At 36.9% G+C, this 19987-nt stretch overlaps 1 protein-coding gene across 2 annotated transcripts in view; it reads left to right on the forward strand.

The window, feature by feature from the left end:
- Window positions 1-3245: 3245 nt before the first annotated feature.
- The window catches only part of LOC138703081 (amino acid transporter heavy chain SLC3A1-like), a 28900-nt gene continuing 12158 nt past the window's right edge, over window positions 3246-19987 (forward strand). The window contains exons 1-4 of one of the 2 annotated variants that reach the window (XM_069830654.1): window positions 3246-3928; window positions 10545-10694; window positions 12909-13075; window positions 18127-18375. In XM_069830654.1, the coding sequence (XP_069686755.1) occupies window positions 3727-3928; window positions 10545-10694; window positions 12909-13075; window positions 18127-18375 (768 nt within the window). In that variant the 5' untranslated portion in view covers window positions 3246-3726. The remainder of the gene's footprint in view (window positions 3929-10544; window positions 10695-12908; window positions 13076-18126; window positions 18376-19987) is intronic. The other variant, XM_069830655.1, reaches the window with a different exon arrangement.

Consider the following 19987-nt stretch of genomic DNA (forward strand, 5'->3'; position numbering starts at 1 on the left):
ACGCTAGCACACTGGTTTTCCATCTTAACTGCCCCAGTTCGATCCCCTACCAGGTCATTATAGAATTTGTGGTGAACAAAGCAGGCGTTACAGACGTTTTTTTCTCGAAATACTCCCGTTTCTCTCTCATTCTACAAACACACTCAATCTTCATTCAATCTATCATCTACAATAATAAAACAGGCTGGGATAAAGTCCAGGGGTTAATGCGGGTTTCTGATTCTGATGGAGGAAGGGCTTGGGGCTCCGGTCCCCTGGGGTTTATCAGGCTACTTGACTGGGAATGGGACCTGATTCTATCAGTATCTGAGGCAGGATGGCCCACCTGCCAACGTCTGATTCACACATGCCACCCGGACTACTTGTCGAACTTGACAAACATCGCATAATTTGTCACTTTCGCTAGTTTGCCAGAGGGGGGACGATATATAAAACGCACAATGGGCCAAAGCAACCTAAATGTACCCGTCCCGGCTCCAGTCCTCGAAAAATCAAGCCAAGAATCATCGCCAGCTACCCCTAACTCGCCCTCCACCTTCGCTGGTTGACCTAATGTTTTGATCTGACGGAAGGTAGATAGAGTATCGCTCAGTACAATGTAGAAGGCAGGCTCAACATGGTAAGTCGATCGCGCTACAGTTTCTACAACGGATGGGACTAGGAATATTTTTGCGTGCAGGAAGGGTATCGTAGCGCCAGATGTATGATAAGTCAATTTATAAGAAATTGTGTCGATATAAAATTAAATGTAAAGAGGCATTTTAGGTTGCATCAGCATGCTAATGGAAATCAAAGTTTGTTGAATAGGTGTGTCCGTTGCCTATGTAAATATTATTATTATTATTATTATTATTATTATTATTATTATTATTATTATTATTATTATTACTGTAGGTATAATAATCATATTTTTCTTTAGAGAAGGCGCGAATGACGAAGCTAGAATAGCTGAAATATATGTGACGAAAAACTTTCCGACGTAAATATTACTGAAAGGTTTTAGTGAAAATATCATCAGGATTAATCTGAAAATCATGTTGGGGCCGATAAGCTGTACAATAATATTCAAATTGTATTGTTTAAGCCGTCAAACTTAGGTATCAATATACAAATGTGATTGAATACACAGATGCTATTTTAGATCGTCAGGAATTTCCGAATTTCTCAATAAATTGCCAGAAGTAAATGTGACTTTGTTAAAACTGCTTCATTGTTGCAACCGACAAAATATCCTCTGGAAACAAAACTTATTTTAAAATATATTTCTAGGCAAGCAGAAGAAAGAAAAGACATTTGATATTGAAGGTCAATAATTAGAAAGTAAAATAGAAACTTTTGTGGTTTTCGTGTGCATTGTATGGTTTTTGCTTCTCTTGGCTTTTCGAGGACCGGACCAGAAACTGTTCCATACACTTAGGCACGCTTAGACCTATTAAACGCCCCATGCTGTATATTGTTGTTTTTATGAACCCTCCTATGTGACAGTACAGAAAATCATTTTTCTCGAGGAAGAAAAAATTAATTAAATATCAATAGGCTTACACTGACCTCGATGATGTAATTTATGTTCACTTTATTCTTATATTATAATTATTGTCTAATGCCGAAAGGTGGCATTCGTGAATCCGATGTTGACAGATGGACCATCCTGCCACAGTCCTAATAGAGTCAGGTCCCATCGTCAGACGAATACCTGATAACCAAGCTCCTCCTATATGAACATCGGATATCTGTGTTTTCCTCAAGACTTTACCCTAGCCTTTTTAAACTATCCAGTTATTTCTAAACTCAAGTCATCGTTAGCTCATCGAAATAATTTGTGGTGTCACGAGCATTCATCCATGAAAAAGCCGGGTATTTTTTCTTAGCGATGAATTAAAATCGGGCCCATTTATTTCAGGCCAGGTTTTCACTGAATTAAAAGCCCATCAATTACGTGATATGAAACGAATGCCTTAGAATAATTAGTACTACATCACACCATGGAAAAAATATTTGTTCAGAATGTCAGATAAGCTGCTTAATTATGTACCTTCATGTACCTTCATGCTGGAATGTCGAATGAAATTGTAAGAGACTTAATAAGGCTGAGACCATGCTCGTATAAATTTAGTTGTGATGTCTTTACTGTAATTTTAACATGGAACATTGAAGTGGGCACCTGTTCGAGAAAAATACCCGTTATCATTTTACGTGCTCTACGTAAATCTTGCTTGTTACAACCTGGAACGTCCACACTTGTGGAGTAACGGTTAGCGTGTCTGGCCGCGAAACCAGGTGGCCTGAGTTCGATTCCCAGTCGGGACAAGTTACCTGGTTGAGGTTTTTTCCGAAGTTTTCCCTCAACCCAATATGAGCAAATGCTGGGTAACTTTCGGTGCTGGACCCCGGACTCATTTCACCGGCATTATCACCTTCATCTCGTTCAGACGTTAAATAACCCAAGATGATAAAGCGTCGTAAAATAAGTTATTAAAAAAAAAAAAGAAGAAGAAGCTGGAACGCGCCGTTGCAACTGCAATATATCATTACGCCTTAGCGGGAGAGAGTCCATGCAATCCGCAACATAGCACAAAGGAAACAAATCACAAAAAGACGGACAGAAAGAATGTTTTTTGTTAACCCAAATGTTGCTTTGTACTTCTATCGAGTGGAGTGGAGTGGAGTAACGGTCAGCGCGCCTGGCAGAGAAACCAGGTGGCCCGGGTTCGAATCCCGGTCGGGGCAAGTTATCTGGTTGAGGTTTTTTCCGGGGTTTTCCCTCAACCCAATACGATCAAATGCTGGGTAACTTTCGGTGTTGGACCCCGGACTCATTTCACCGGCATTATCACCTTCATATCATTCAGACGCTAAATAACCTAGATGTTGATACAGCGTCGTAAAATAACCCCCCCCCCAAAAAAAAAAACTTCTATCGACATGCTGTACGCACGTGCTCCTGTCTGTGAAGAAACTTCAGCAATGCAACATTTTAATGAAGATGATTTCAAATGCAATTATCTAGAAAAATCTACTGTAATTGGGAAACAATTGAACAAGCGTTAATTTTATTATATACAGTCACTACTTCAAATTTTATTTAATGCTTGTACATAGTATTCTTTCTTGAAGTGCCCGACTTCCCCCATCTACCGTGCATCTAGAATTGATCATTTTAAGGCCAACGATTAGATCCGCGTCTGCGCTCTGCAACCGGGTTGTGCTACGATGCGTCGCTGTTCCCAATCCATTTGACTACAGAAATAGTCGTAGTGTGGCTCTGTGTAGCTCGTTCAAGCTTCAGATCAATTTCGCAATGTCTCGGAGTTTGTATGTGCGAGGAGTGCCAACCGTCTCCGAGAATGCTCTCTAGGCCGTACAGTGACGGTCGGTGTGTAAAGAGTAATCTGACCTTACGTCAGCTGGTTTTGTGCAAGCTAAATAAAGTTCTTGACAGGTCGTTGCAAACCTATCATCGGTTGCACTGAAATAGAAGCCATGTACAACGCTGGGCATGAGTATAATAGTTAGTTGCTTTTGTTTTTATGTGTGAGCTCAGAATTGAGATCAACTAGGGTTAACAATCTTGTTCTTCCATTTCCAATCTCATCTCACTGTTTGCTCTACTAATAGTTGACTAACAGCATTCAGCAAGAAGTCCACGGGACGGGTATATTACTTAAATACATATTATACAACCAATATTAGGCTATTTAGTTTAATTTCTTAACAATTAGAGAGAGAATGAGTGTTCCCGTAGAGAGTGGCATGATAACAACGATCCTGCCTGAAGTTTGTTACCCAAACGTCGATGCGACGGCAGGCTTAGTACCATCTCCTGTCATCGAGTTCTTGGCAGATGAAGAGGCAGCATCGACCTGCCCACTTCTTACTCCATCACCACCAGCAGAGTTCGAGCATCCCCTCTCCATAACACCAACAACTGGTAAGATGCTTTCAATTTCTACCCATACAGTTAAATATGCTTTAGCTTATTCAATGTGCGGAAAGTGTATTGGATCATATCAGCGTTCCTCAAACCGTGGTCCGTGGACCACAGCCACTGAACTTGCTGGTCCACTGCGTAAAACTACTTATTTAGCGAAACTTTAAAAATAAACATTTGAGGATTATACGCATTAGAGTATTTATAAAGACTTGTAGGAGAACATATTTTTAACTAGGGTTGGGAAAATAAAAATAATTTTATTTTTAATATAGCCTAAGTTTTTCTGCATGACTTTTCATTTTATACGTTAATTTTTATTTTAGGTAATCGATTTTCGAATTCTTTTTTTTTCTGAACTGCTTTCTTTTTTCAAAAGAACTTGGAAAAAAAATAGCGAGATGACCTAACCCAACCAATCTAATCTAAATTTCGAGTTAGGCATCAATCTGACAAACACACCAATCTCTCTTACTTAATAGTTCGCAGATTGATGTCTAAGTCGAAATTTAGATTAGATTAGGTCAGGACGCTACTTTTATTTCTAAATTCTTTTGAAAGGGGGTAAAAATTGGGGGTTTTAGAAAAAATTCGAAAATCGATGGTGGAGTTATCTTATTTTAGCCTACTTTTTCCTTCTGTTTTTAACGTCCTTTCTTTACAATTCAGAATTTAGCCTATGACATCCCTTGAGGGCTAAGGCCTCCTGCACATAGGCAGGGTAGCTCTCATTCATTCTTTCACTCCTTTCTTTACCACCTTACAAATCCAATGCTGTGTAGGTGTGGGTTTGTAGCTATGGACCAACACTTGACAGGCACACATTGCAGGTCTCAATGCTCGTGTGGTCAGCACGGCCCAGGGCACGCTGAGACAATACAGGACAGCACATGACGCGACAAACACCCAGTCCCATGACGGAAGATAAATCTCTTCCATTACCCACGCCGGGAATCGAACTACGGACCTCTTGGTTGGAAAGTGAACACACTGTCCACATGGCCACAATAGCGGACTTACACATTTCCTTTGCAGAACCAAATTTAATATTTGTATTTGCCACATTAAACATAGGCCTACTGGTCTTATATTCTTCAACCAGACGTAGGCCTGAAAATGATTGAAAAATCTTTGCAAGACAGAAAAATTGGTTACAGCCAGTGTTGTCATGGTATTTTTTTTTCTTGGCCTTATGCCTACCCCATATTTTTCTCCATTGAATTACTAATATTATTACCCTCCTCCCTCTATCCCTTCGACTGTCATTTAATGGATGTTTTTATTTAGAGAAAAAGTAAAGAAATTGTTTTGCTTCACCTATTAAAATTGTAAAACAAGCTTGATTTAAAGAAGATCCCAAGAAAATCTCACATTAGCACACTTGTCTGGATGAATCCTGGAGTGTATTATCTGCAGCACTTTGGTATTTTTCAGTTATTCCTTTTTATTAATTTATTAATACATCCGCCTGTCATAACAGATGACCATATAAGTTAGGTCAGGAAAACAAGAAAAAAAATGCATAACTTTTATGAAATAGAGAGAAAAATCAAGACAATAGATAGCAATCATAGTACAATATGCAATTTAGAAAGTTTACAAATTAAACATTATATAAATGATTATGTAAAATGTCTATGGATTTCTTTAAGATATTTAAACAAATATTTTTAATATCTTGGGATGTCATATCATATTGTTTTAAAATGTCAGTAGTATATTTATACGCCGATCCGCTGGCACCAAAAAGCAAACCCTTCACTTTCCTGAAGAACTGAAGAAAACAACAGAAATCTAGTTACTGTATTTGGTCTGAAGTGGCAAACCCGAAATACTAGAATACAAAACTTCTGCCAGAACAATTTTCATATGTAAAAGGTTGGCCGATATCAAATCAGCTACATAAAAATCTAATGAATAAAGCAAGAATGTATTGCTTGTGTAATTAAATAATAAAAATAATTATTTTCTATAAGTTAATATGAATAATAAATAAAATCAGTAGTACAACTGTAAGATGAAACTAAAATTTATAGCAACATAGAAATATTAATAACCTATATACTGTAGGTTATCACAAGAAATGCCATTGCCATCACCACCATCACTCCCATCAATTTCACGAATTACTACTGATACCACCAACTCTTTCTCTTCCCACCATCACCATCATCTTAATTTTCGTCGTCGTCAGCAACAGCTGCAGCAGTTTGATGACTTATAAAAAATATATAATTAGTTCTTGTTAGATCGTTCTTCCTGTATTCCTCCAATTTTGATTAGCCTTCTTTTGGATTGTAATTTCAAAGAATCTTTGCATGTTTGTTAGTCCGTAAATTCCAAGTTGCAAGTTTCTGAATAATTTCATTGTTACAGCATGACGATACTGAATTATATTCGATACCTTAATTTCTCTTCTTGTATTGTAAAATAGTCTTTATCCTTCAGCTCACATTAGAAAAGTCATATGTCTCTCCTTTCTTCACCCTTTTTAAATAATATTATAAGGAAATCATGGAATTACATGGAAATATTGTCATCTTCAAGGACATTATTATTATTATTATTATTATTATTATTATTATTATTATTATTATTATTATTATTATTATCAGGGAAAGGATTTATATGTAAATACATATTTACTTATAAAGCTAATATAATTTATATTTTGCATTATCTTTATGTTTCACAATGTGTAGGGTTGAAAAATCCTACTTTTATTTTCCATATTTTTCCATATTTTAGAGTTTAGTACATATTTTCGTTAATTTCCATATATTTTCCATATTTCATATAAAACAGTCCATATTATATTAGGTTTAACAATAAAACAAAACAAAATTCCATTAACTTTTAAAAATACATTTCAACAATAGAGATTTAAACACATGTTCAGTAATCCCTTTAACATCAGAGTTATTTGAAAATTAGCAGTCCTATCAACAATGGGAAAGTAAGTTACAAAACTGTATTAATTTAATTTAAAATTTTTAACAGACTTCAGTTGTGCAGCTCAACAGTTAAATGCCAGTCAGAGTACACATAGGTTCAGTTTTGTAAATCATACTATAAAGACGGTAAATATGCCAAAAGTACGTCATTCAGTCAATTTAAAATCAAAACTAACAAGTTACATTTCAGAATTTAAAGAAGATGGTTTATCAACTGACAATAAAATATTATTTTGTAATTTGTGTCAGTGTGCAGTATCATCTACACAAAAGTTCCTGGTGCAACAACACATTACAACTAGTAAACATCAGGCCAACAAACAACTAAATTCCAAGCAGAGACAATTGTTTTTAACACAACCAACAACATCGAATGTAAGATCTGAGTTTAACATCGACCTGTGCCGTTCTCTCATCTCTGCTGATATTCCTCTCTACAAACTAAAGAATAAGGTCTTCAGGGAATTCCTTGAAAAATATACTCAACATACAATCCCGGATGAGTCAACACTTAGGAAGACGTATGCTCCATCCATCTACGATGAGACAATACAGAAGATAAGAGATGAAATTAAAGATAGTTCAATTTGGGTTTCCATTGATGAGACTCCCGACAAAGAAGGTAGACTTGTTGGTAATGTAGTTATCGGTTTGTTAAGTGAACAATATTCTGAACGAATTCTTTTACATTGTGATGTTCTAGAAAAGTGCAATAACAAAACTATAGTTAAACTGTTCAACGAAGCTATGGGTATCCTGTGGCCAAAGGGTATTATGTACGATAATGTGTTATTCTTTATTAGCGATGCTGCCCCTTATATGGTCAAAGCTGGACAAGCATTATCTGTTGTATATCCTAAATTGACTCATTTTACTTGTGTGGCGCATGCATTTCATCGTGTGGCAGAAGTGGTCAGAGACAATTTCCCTAAAGTAGATTTGTTGATTTCATCAGTGAAAAAAGTATTTCTCAAAGCTCCCAGTAGAGTTAACGTGTTGAAAGAAATGTACCCTGAAATTCCATTGCCACCAAAGCCAATTTTAACTAGATGGGGTACATGGCTAGAAGCAGTTGAATATTATGCCGAACATATAGACTCTATTAACAATGTTCTCCTTGCATTGGACTCTGAAGATGCAGTCTCAATTGATACTGCGAAAACAGTTACCTGTGACATAAGTGTGAAGAATGACTTAGCTCACATTCAGCATACATTTTCATGCATCATAAAAACGCTCAAAAGTCTCCAAAATAGGCACCTTTCACTATCTGAAAGTTTTGAAATTATAAATAGTACTGTGGAACAACTGAATCGTGGTAGAGGTAAAGTTGCAGATGCAGTAAGAGCTAAGGTGGACACTGTACTTTCAAAAAACCCTGGATATGAAGAACTACAAAAGGTTGTTGCTGTGATGAGTGGTGAATCAACAGTGAAGATTAACTTGGACTTATCCCCAGCAGACATTGTGAAATTGAATTATGTACCAGTTACTTCTTGTGACGTCGAACGCTCTTTTAGTCAGTATAAATCTATCCTCAGAGACAATAGAAGAAGATTCACTTTTCAGCACTTGAAAGAAATGTTTGTAACCTATTGTTATGGTAACAGACAATAAAAATTGTGTTTTGTTGAAACTACATTGGAAGATAAGGTACGTCCATTATATTTTTTGTTTAGTTTGATTAAAATGTACCAATATTTAACGTACATAGTCATTTTTTTATAATTTTAAGTCCATATTTAAATTCCATATTTTGGTAAAAATCCATATTTAATTCCATATTTTGGTAAAAATAACTACATATATATTTACATATTTCATATATTTTTAGTCCATATAAATCCGTTCCCTGATTATTATTATTATTATTATTCATCTTTAGTTAAATATTCCAAGCTCAACGTTTGCTCTCAACTGGAACACTAGCACTGTAGTAAATAATTTATTGTTTACAGCAGTGATCGGCAAAGATTACGTCATATAAAATTCAACCCTCAATACACAATAAATGGACATAGGGGGGAGAGGATATCCAAACTGCTTAACATTGAATGAATAAGGGGAGGGAGACCATGCCTTTCCCCTCCGCTCTGTTGTGTATTAAGGGGTTGATTCGCGAATCTCGAAATGCCAGCCACTAGTTTACAGTGCATGAAGTCTATAAAGTATTTCAACTATGCAGTATTTAACGAATTCTATCAATCTAGCTGTTGTTAACTTAGGTCATACGAGATTACTGGAATTGTCATTTAAGTGCAATGGCTGAGATACACTCTTGCAAAACGTACATGTTACCCATTTAGCAGCTGGCAGTAACCTTCAATCTCTATGCAAACATGATCAGAATAATTATCATAAATAAACATATTCGCAGACAACGCAGAAATATATGCTAGAAGTGTGTAACTGTGTATGTACAGTGAAGAAAAGAACTTTCTCAGCCTAATCGTTTCACGTTACGAAATGAAAAGAAACATGTCGTATAATTGTTAACTTCAAATTTGTGTTAGCTATAAATTTTCTTCAGTAAGAACACATTACATAGCCCTTGATTACATATTAAAATTTCTTATAGGATCAATAACTTAAAAACAGTTGTGTTAGCTACTCAAGTAGTCAGAGATATTTCTTATTCATGGCATGACTGATCATATTTCTTCGTATGTCATTTTATGGCAATCAGTATCCATATTACAACATATGATAAATATATATCTGGAAAAAGTTTATTTTAGGAGCACCCTCAATATCTTAATGTGTTCGAAGTTCAATGTGCAAATCTTTCGCTTATTTTAATAATGAAAAAGAATGAAATTGCACTACTTATATTTCATTTCTCAAATGGAAATGAAAATAATTTATTGCATTCGAAACCAATATTTGAAAAATTCTTTAACTGAATAATAAATTATCATTCAATGTTAGCCTACACACGACTCGAACCAGACTGGAACTTAAACTGAGAGGATTCAATCCAGCATCGGAACTGGAATCCGGTGTAGTTTAGTGGTTAAAGCATCAGCACGTAGAGCTGAAAACCCGGGTTCCCGGGTTCGAGTCCCGGTGCCAGAGAGAATTTTTGTCCATTCCACCCATCCTTAATCATATGATAATGCAGAATTCCTGCAAAGAAATATCATATGTACTTCGGTACATCATAGTAATCTGAATCTTATATTTCAGTCTGATCAGAGTTTGGGCAAAATTATCGAAATATGGACATTCACCTGCTTCATTTTCATCACTGACTTCATCTTCATCTTCTAGCCATTGCTGCATTGTTTTCCGAAAATTAACATCAGTAGGCATAACTAACATGGTGGGATATGTTTGCAATAAGTATAATAAAAGAAATTAAACACAAAACATCTTACAACAATACTGAAGTTGATGAACTACTATGTAATACGATATACCGATCTGTGAGACCAGCAAATAAAGCAGACAATAATTACATACTGTAATAAGAAGAAGAGACAACAATGCACTGAACAGATTTAGATTACAACCATACTACAGCACACCTAAGGTTAAGGGTTAATACTTAAATTCCAAAAGGTCGCTATACTTGGGGTTTACATGTTTTTTTCTGTACTGCAGTGCAGTTGAGTAAGCCTTGTGAGTTATGATCAATGTATTGATATATCTATTTTTCACAGGGATGGCGTATGAAAGACAGATAAGTCCAACGAGTATTGATGAGCTTTCCAGTCTACCAGTACTGAATGGAAATGCTACACTGGGTTTTGTAGGACTTGCTGCGACTGATATGCCACCAAATGAACACAATGACAGTCGCAACAGTCAAGGTAAATTGTCTTTGTTATGGAAATTAGAATTTTTTTATTGTAGCACCTTACACCAGGTATCTCTGAGCACAGCAGCTTTCTGATCAGGAATTCTGATTTCTTATCTACTGGGTATCACTGGGTATATGTCACATCAACGGACGTATATACGTCATCCAAACATCGTAAGATGAAGATTACATTAGTAAAGTTTCTTTCCACCCATAAGCAGTGCTGACTAAGATCAGACGCTATGGACAGTACTCTATAACAGAGTCGCCAGTATGAAAGGATAATTCCGAGCCTATGGCGTGAGACGAACTCGATAGCTCAGTGGTAGAGCGCCTGACCGGAGTACAGGAAGTCGCAGGTTCGATTCCCGCTCGAGATTGTGAAATTTTTCTTTCATACCATGGCATGATTGTGACTATAATAGTATTTAATTCATCAGTATTTAATTTCACCTTATTTAGTAGAAATGAAATGTATCTGATGATGCCAAAGAAAGGATAAACTTTCATACATATTCTTAAACAATTAACATTTATTAACGCGTGTTAATAAACTGCAAATAGTGATAAGTCATATGATTGAAAAATTGAATATTGTTTAAGTATGTTACTTATTTAGTACCGGTATAAGGTTCTCAGAATAGGGACTTTACTATTTTATACAAACTTTGTAAATGAGTGGCTCAAAGCGCAATGATGTAACTCCACTAATCATGAAAATGGAGCTATTGATATATTTTGTAGCAAGAATATCGATACTTATCAATGTTACTAGAAAATACGCATTTTCAAATTATCACAGCGCTCACAAATTTCAGCACTTTATTTGTGTACTGAATGTTCCCTAGACATATTCAGAGCACAACGTAAGTCAGTCCTTGATTGAGTGGTAAAATATATTTTTCTCTGTATTTCAACTGCTATTAGAATCACATAAACTTGAAATAAAACTTTTGTTGCTGATTTTGGTTTGACAGAGACAGTTAGCCACAGGAAAGAATTTATATACATTTGAGATACTTGGATGGAAATGAGAAAAATGCAAGAATAAAACCTCTTTCATAATGCAAGAAATGAAGAGAAGTGAATTTTTGTCCAGCTGGAAGATTATAAAAGATAAAACTGCTGACAGTGGACACAATGTGAGACTGTGAAAGCATTTTGCATCTTTGAATTCTCTCGTATTAAGTGTGCAAAGAGCATTTTGTGCCAAATATCGAAAGGATTCACCCGTGTACAATAGCTTAATGAAGTGGCTCAGGAAATTCAAAGAGGAGGGTTGTTTATGTGATGGTAAGCATTCCACGCCAAGTGCAAGCCAGGAGCTCAACATATGGAAAAAAATTCTTTGTAAACGTTTACAGGTGAAGCCATACAGATTGCAGCTCCTACAAGCACTTCTGTCTTGATATTTCCTTCCCATCTGGACTGATATCAATGGCTGATTTCGGCCCTTTGGTCGTACATTAACTTCATTTTATACTTCAATGTTGTTTGTATGGTGTCACCTAAATGAGTGGGGATTATTCTTACTGAATGACGGTATATATGCATGCCTGTCGCAGTTCTACAAGTGATCCATCCCAGCAGATAAATTATACAATTTGGAATTCCTCCTTAGAGGTCTTTCCTTCTCTGCTCTGTCCTAGAGTAGTGATCGACAGAATTTTCGTCATCACACTTCTCTAGCTGAAGAGATGAATTGAAGCCGACACAGAGAAAACTCAAAACAACAGAGTTTACACTCTTGAAAATACAAGTTTGTGTTTTCACAGATCTTTGCCAAAGGTTTGATCCTTTGATTGCATTTGGTATTATCCTTTGCAGTCTTTGGATCTTCCAAAGGCTTTGGCCTGTGATACACAAAATGGGATGATATTCTTTGACCCAGTTTGCGAATCTCCGGTTTCGAACTGTTTGTTGTTTTGCATTTTCTCTGTTTCGGCTTCATTTCGCCTCCAGCTAGAGAAGTGTGATGACAAAAATTCTGTCGATCACTACTCTAGGACAGAGTGGAGAAGGAAAGACCTCTAACGAGGAATTCCAAATTGTAGAATTTGATACACCTCCACAAATGCTATTGCTTTGTCTTTTGACTTTACTTTGCAAAAGATAAATTATTATTACATACAGGAAAGAAGTGCAAGTGAAATGAAATGCGATATTTTTCTGGAAATAGTCTGGTAAATTTGTATTCCTATTGGAACTGTAAACACTGTTTCAGAGGCAACACAAGAATTCAACCCAACAAGTAGTGTCCAGAGTGTGATGGAGTCGTCGTCCTCCAGCAGTTCTGTTATGCAAGAGCCCACTGTGTGTGCTCAGTTGTTAAGCTCACACCATTACCAGCATCTGACTAAAGCCAGTGATGTGGACCCATTTGCGTGTCAGGTATTTAAGAATGCTACTTTATAAAATTTTAATTTTGCTTGTATAAATAGTTTCAGTGTTAAGAAAACAGAGATAACTCACTATGGGAGGAATAAGCACAAAATATACCGACATTGAAAGTATCGGACATTGGGTAATATCGGACAGTGCGTTTCTTTCATCTACCACCATATGGTAGTACCTGAATGACATGGTTACGTTTCTCTATGCGACATCACAGAAACGTAACCATGTCAATCAGGTACTATCATCGTGTGGTAGATGAAAGAAATTCACTGTCCGATATTACCCGCTGTCCGATACTACCCGACTCTCCCCTATAGAATAGAATATAACCATAAAATCTTAAATACAGAGATTGTTTGTGCGATATTTGATCGCTATGAAACTCACCCAGATGATGATAATTCATCACTGATGGGCAGAAGGTTGCTGCTATGGCATTGCCCTTGCTACACTATGGGAGACGATATATATAGCATCAGGGGATAATGATGATGATTATGATTAACGGAACAATTGTAGATTTCTGGTAGGGTAAACGGGAGTACCTCACAAAAATATACAGTACACAGGCAAGTCAGTAAGTAAGTTACAAATCAAAGTAGCAACCTACTTTTTTAATACGGCATCTGAAGCTATCACTGCTAGATGGCAGTATTATTCAGGTGTCAAGCAGAATCCGTAGATATCCAGAGTACTGCAATCCTTCATGCCGGAAATGCCGACAAATCAGCCATTGTTATTCCAGCTCGTGCTATTTGCCATATACAGTTGTATAGGGAATGAATGTAACTTAAATCAGAATCAAATATTTTTAATTTTAAGGGCCATGGACACTGCCCTGAATTGAGTTTTACTTGAAATGTTCCTATCCCAAGCTTGTTGAAATGGAATAACAATGGCGGCCGACTAGCTGATTGCACTACTCTGGGTATCCACGAACAATGATCAATGTGCGCACAAGAGAAACAAAGAAGAAGCAACAGTTGAAAGATGGCGGCTCTGCACAAGTGTGCTATTTTCAAGCAGTTCTTCATTGTGCAGTTTTTCTGGGCAGAAGGTCTGGCAGCAAAGAATATTAATAAAGAAATGCTGCTGATATATGGTAAGCATTGCCTGTCACGTCAAGCTGTCTGCAGAATTTCTCTGAAGGATGGGCAAGTATCGAATACCGAATCAGTCAGCCAGTGGAGATTGTCAAGGAAGCAAATGTGCAACATGTTGGTGACTTATTTGAGCAGATAGGATGAAGGGAACAATATGCTAGCGTGGATAGTCACAGGTGATGAGTCTTGGATGCATCATTACCAGCCCGAAACAAAGCGTGCATCAATGCTTGGATCAAGTTGTCATTGGTGTAGAAGTGCCGCCATCTTGCAACTTCTGCTTCTTTGTTTCGCTTGTGTTTACATTGATAACACTACCATCTAGCAATAATAGCTTCAGACTTACTTACTTACTTACTTACAAATGGCTTTTAAGGAACCCGAAGGTTCATTGCCGCCCTCACATAAGCCCGCCAGCGGTCCCTATCCTGAGCAAGATTAATCCAGTTTCTATCATCATACCCCACCTCCCTCAAATCCATTTTAATATTATCCTCCCATCTACGTCTCGGCCTTCCTAAAGGTCTTTTTCCCTCCAGTCTCCCAACTAACACTCTATATGCATTTCTGGATTCGCCCATACGTGCTACATGCCCTGCCCATCTCAAACGTCTGGATTTAATGTTCCTAATTGTGTCAGGTGAAGAATACAATGCGTGCAGTTCTGTGTTGTGTAACTTTCTCCATTCTCCTGTAACTTCATCCCGCTTAGCCCCAAATATTTTCCTAAGCACCTTATTCTCAAACACCCTGAACCTATGTTCCTCTCTCAGAGTGAGAGTCCAAGTTTCACAACCATACAGAAGAACCGGTAATATAACTGTTTTATAAACTCTAACTTTCAGATTTTTGGACAGCAGATTGGATGATAAGAGCTTCTCAACCGAATAATAACACGCATTTCCCATATTTATTCTGCGTTTAATTTCCTCCCGAGTGTCATTTATATTTGTTACTGTTGCTCCAAGATATTTGAGTTTTTCCACCTCTTCGAAGGATAAATCTCCAATTTTTATATTTCCATTTCGTACAATATTCTGGTCACGAGACATAATCATATACTTTGTCTTTTCGGCATTTACTTCCAAACCGATCGCTCTACTTGCTTCAAGTAAAATTTCCGTGTTTTCCCTAATCGTTTGTGTATTTTCTCCTAACATATTCACGTCATCCGCATAGACAAGAAGCTGATGTAACCCGTTCAATTCCAAACCCTGCCTGTTATCTTGAACTTTCCTAATGGCATATTCTAGCGCGAAGTTAAAAAGTAAAGGTGATAGTGCATCTCCCTGCTTTAGCCCGCAGTGAATTGGAAAAGCATCAGATAGAAACTGACCTATACGGACTCTGCTGTATGTTTCACTGAGACACATTTTAATTAATCGAACTAGTTTCTTGGGAATACCAAATTCAATAAGAATATCATATAATACTTCCCTCTTAACCGAGTCATATGCCTTTTTGAAATCTATGAATAACTGATGTACTGTACCCTTATACTCCCATTTTTTCTCCATTATCTGTCGAATACAAAAAATCTGATCAATAGTTGATCTATTACGCCGAAAACCGCACTGATGATCCCCAATAATTTCATCTACGTACGGAGTTAATCTTCTCAAAAGAATATTGGACAAAATTTTGTACGACGTCAACAAAAGTGATATTCCTCGAAAGTTACCACAGTTGGTTTTGTCCCCCTTTTTAAAAATAGGTACAATTATGGACTCCTTCCATTGTTCTGGTACAATTTCCTTTTCCCAAATAGCAAGTACAAGTTTATAAATTTCGCTATATAATGCACTTCCACCCTCTTGTATTAATTCTGCTGGAATTTGATCGATACCTGGAGACTTGTACTTTTTCAGATTTTCTATCGCAATTTCGACTTCTGAAAGCGTGGGTTCGGGTATAAATGGCTCAGCAGTTTGTATTTCAATTTCGTCCCGATCATTTCTATTTGGCCTATGTACATTTAGTAGTTGCGCAAAATAGTTTTTCCATCTGTTTAGGATTGATGGAGAGTCTGCAAGCAAGTCACCATTCTCATCCTTGATCACGTTTACCCTTGGCTGATATCCGTTCTTAAATTCCTTTATACCCTTATATAAATCTCGAATGTTTTTATTCTTACTATTTGTTTCTACCTCATTCAGTTTTTCCTTCAAGTAACCTCTCTTTTTATTCCTAAGTGTACGACTTGCTTCCCGTCTTTCATTGAAATAATTATCTCTCTTCTCCTCAACTGGATCCTGTAAGAATTTCAATTTTGCCTGTTTCCTTCTTTCTACTACCATGCAACAATCTTCATCAAACCACGGTTTCATTTTCTTAGTTTCATAATAACCTATGCTCTGCTCAGCTGCAATTTTGATACTATCTCTGATATTTTCCCACACGCTATTAACATCTAATTCCTTCTCAACTTCGTCGGGACTTTCTAAAGTGGCAAACCTATTCGAAATTTCGACCTGATAATTTTGCTTAGCTTCCTCGTCCTTTAATTTCAAAATATTGAATTTAGTAATATTAACTTGTTGCTCTACTCGCTTGGCTACTGATAATCTTTCTCTTAATTCTCCAATCACCAAATAATGGTCAGAATTACAGTCTGCACCCCTGAAAGTTCGAATATCTATTATACTAGTATGTCTCCGTTTATCTATCAAGATGTGATCTATTTGGTTGTGTGTCAATCCATCTGGAGAAGTCCAGGTATATTTATGTATATCCTTATGGGGGAATGTTGTACTTTTGACAATTAAATTTTTCGATGTGGCAAAGTTGACTAATCTAACTCCATTGTCACTACTAATTGCGTGTAGGCTCTCTTTTCCAATAGTTGGTCTAAAAATATCCTCCCGTCCTACTTTAGCATTGAAATCCCCCAATAAAATTTTCATGTGATATCTAGGGAACTGATCAAAAGTATGTTCCAATTCCTCATAGAAGCTATTCTTTATATGGTCGTCTTTCTCTTCTGTAGGGGCGTGAGCATTTATAACTATGATGTCGCACCATCTACCCTTAAGTACTAAATATGATAACCTGTCACTGATAAATTCGACCTTTTTTACTGCTGATTTTATTCTTTTATGAACAAAGAATCCTGTTCCTAATTGGTGATTATTGTTTCCTTCCCCATAATGCAACAAGTAATCTCCTATTTGTGATATGCCATTCCCATCTAACCTAACCTCTTGTACTCCCACGAAGTCTATTCTATATCTAGCTAGTTCTTTTGCTACTAATGTTACCCCTCCTGTTCTATAAAGACTAGTTACGTTCCAAGTGCCAAATCTCAAAACCTTATTCCTTTGCTGTGGTCGTGCCAGAGAATCAGTCCTATTCCGAGGCTTATTATAGGGATACGTAACAAGCTGTTTTTTACGGTGATGGGTTGTTAGCCCTTCGCCCAACCCCCAAGCTGGAGGACCACCCCTTATCGGCTGTCCACGACTGCTTATTCAATATATTCGCAGCTACCCTCCATATCTGGAGGCCGTCTCCTCTATCCGCAACCTGAGGACGCGCCATGCCGTGGTGATAGGGACCCACAATACATGGATAGCTTCAGACACCTCATTAAAAGAATATACGTCGCTACTTCAATTTGTATCTTACTTACTGACTCCCTCATATTCTCCGAACATTCCACTATCTTTATCCACAAATTTCACTTGAACTCAACGGCATTCAGACCTGGGTTACCAGCAAGGAAAGCTGACACACTAGCCGTTTGGCTAACAGTGCATCTCAGAGGAGAACTGCCACGGTGTATAATGTTAATAATGGTAGTCTAGTTGCCTCTCGATAATTCATACTTATAAGTAAAATCAGTGAAAATAATATTGAGGCTTATTAACTATGAAGTACTTAGTGTTTTACAAGTGTAATGTTTAAATTGATAGTATTATTAATTTGTCATGTGATTGTTTTCAGGAAAATGGAGGAAAGCCCCCTCTTACAGGGCTGCAACTTGCTGTTCGTAAATCACCAGATGATTTCTGTTTTATTGATTGGAATTGGCCGTTGATTCGTAAATTCAGTTTCTGGGGTGCTATTTCCCTTCTTGTGGCGTGTTTGTGCATTGTTATTACCCTCATAGTTCGGCTACCGACAAAGTGCAACCCACAGCATGACTGGTGGCAGGGAACTCTATTTTATGAAGTTTTCCCTGCATCTTTTAAGGTAAAGTTAATAGACTGTAAGACTGACTTTCTTATATATTTTTTTGTAATTCTAAGAAGGGACGGACTGAAGTCCTCCTGCCCTGGAGTCTTGAAGTCTGTTGATCCCCATTGGAGTGAGAAGTGAGGTTATTACATTTAAATAGACAATTTAGAATTAATATTTGAGGAGAAAAATTCTCTCTGGTGCAGGGGATCGAACCCGGGTCCTTGGTTCTATGTACCAAGCGCTCTGACCACTGAGTTACGCCGAATTCAATCCACAGCACCGGATCGAACCTTCCTCCATCAATGTTCAGAGCGCTTGGTACGTAGAACCAAGGACCCGGGTTTGATCCCCGGCGCTGCGAATTTTTCTTCTCAAATATTAATTGTCAACATTACAGAGATTATTCTGTAGGACAAATTAATAAATCCATAATTTAGAATTAGTCCAGGTAGTTTCTTACCACTTACCAGATTGGTTGAGGAATTAGGTCTCGCCCGAGGCGCCCCCGTGCTGTTCACGGCCCATGTTCTTGAACATTATACAGCATAATTATTACATGCAGAATTATTTCTGCTTTTGTTTGCAAATATTCCGAGTCTGAACAGCTTCCAGGCCTATTAGCCACCCCCTTAGTGAAGATGACTCCAGTATTAGGCGTAGTAATAGGATTGTGATGCATTTGTTGCGTGTGAGTGAACTAAAGCAAAGTATATATAGTATAACATTCATGTTATTTTTAAATATCCACACATATTTACCTCCAGTTAATCCTGGGTGTGGAACCAAGCTTACAGAATGACAAACATATAGTCTAGTTCTTACCTACTAAAGGGGGAAGATATACTTTAGTAGAAAGCAAATAAGATGAATCATATGAACTACCGGTACGTAAGATTTTTCTAGCTTTATAAATGTGCATAGGTCTAATATTATTAGGCCTACCCATATTGTAAAGGGTTAGAATTATGGAATATTGGTATCTACTGTAATAATTAACCCAATGGACTCGTATTTAAATTATTTAAGTTCCCTGCAATCAGATTGAAGGTCCGCTTTGCAAATTAATTTGCAATGTGCTGTAAAAAATTTGATAAACAAAATAACTACGCAAGACTTTTGATACAGAATTTACCAGAGGCTATGCCGAAAGTTTATACTTACTTACCAAGATATTTTTGTGTCATAAATCTCGCGCGAACACAACTCGTCAAACGAGCCCATTGGGTTAAGTGGAAATTGTGAAAAGCAGGTAATTATGACAAAATAAGATTTTTCTATGTCTTTGGTCATATGGTCTGTTAAGATTTCAATTGTTTCTTGGTTTATAATAGATTTTTGCTTTCACTTCGGAGTTTTAACTGTTTTCCATTCAGTCCTATTGATGTACTATTCTTCTACATTTAACTTTATTCATTGAATTTAGTGTGCCTTATATCTAAATAGCGGATGATATTTATTCTTTGGAGTTCTGCCCATCCCAAAACTCTCTCTTTCTGTGCTCTTATCTGAGATTCTTTTAACATGCTCTTAATTAGTTATTTTTTATTGTTGAATATAATCGTTTCGATCTCTAATAATCTCAATTTCAATATTACCTCGCCTGATTTCCATTGCCATTGTTCTC

Source organism: Periplaneta americana, chromosome 7, assembly GCF_040183065.1.
Source record: "Periplaneta americana isolate PAMFEO1 chromosome 7, P.americana_PAMFEO1_priV1, whole genome shotgun sequence".
NCBI lineage: Eukaryota > Metazoa > Arthropoda > Insecta > Blattodea > Blattidae > Periplaneta > Periplaneta americana.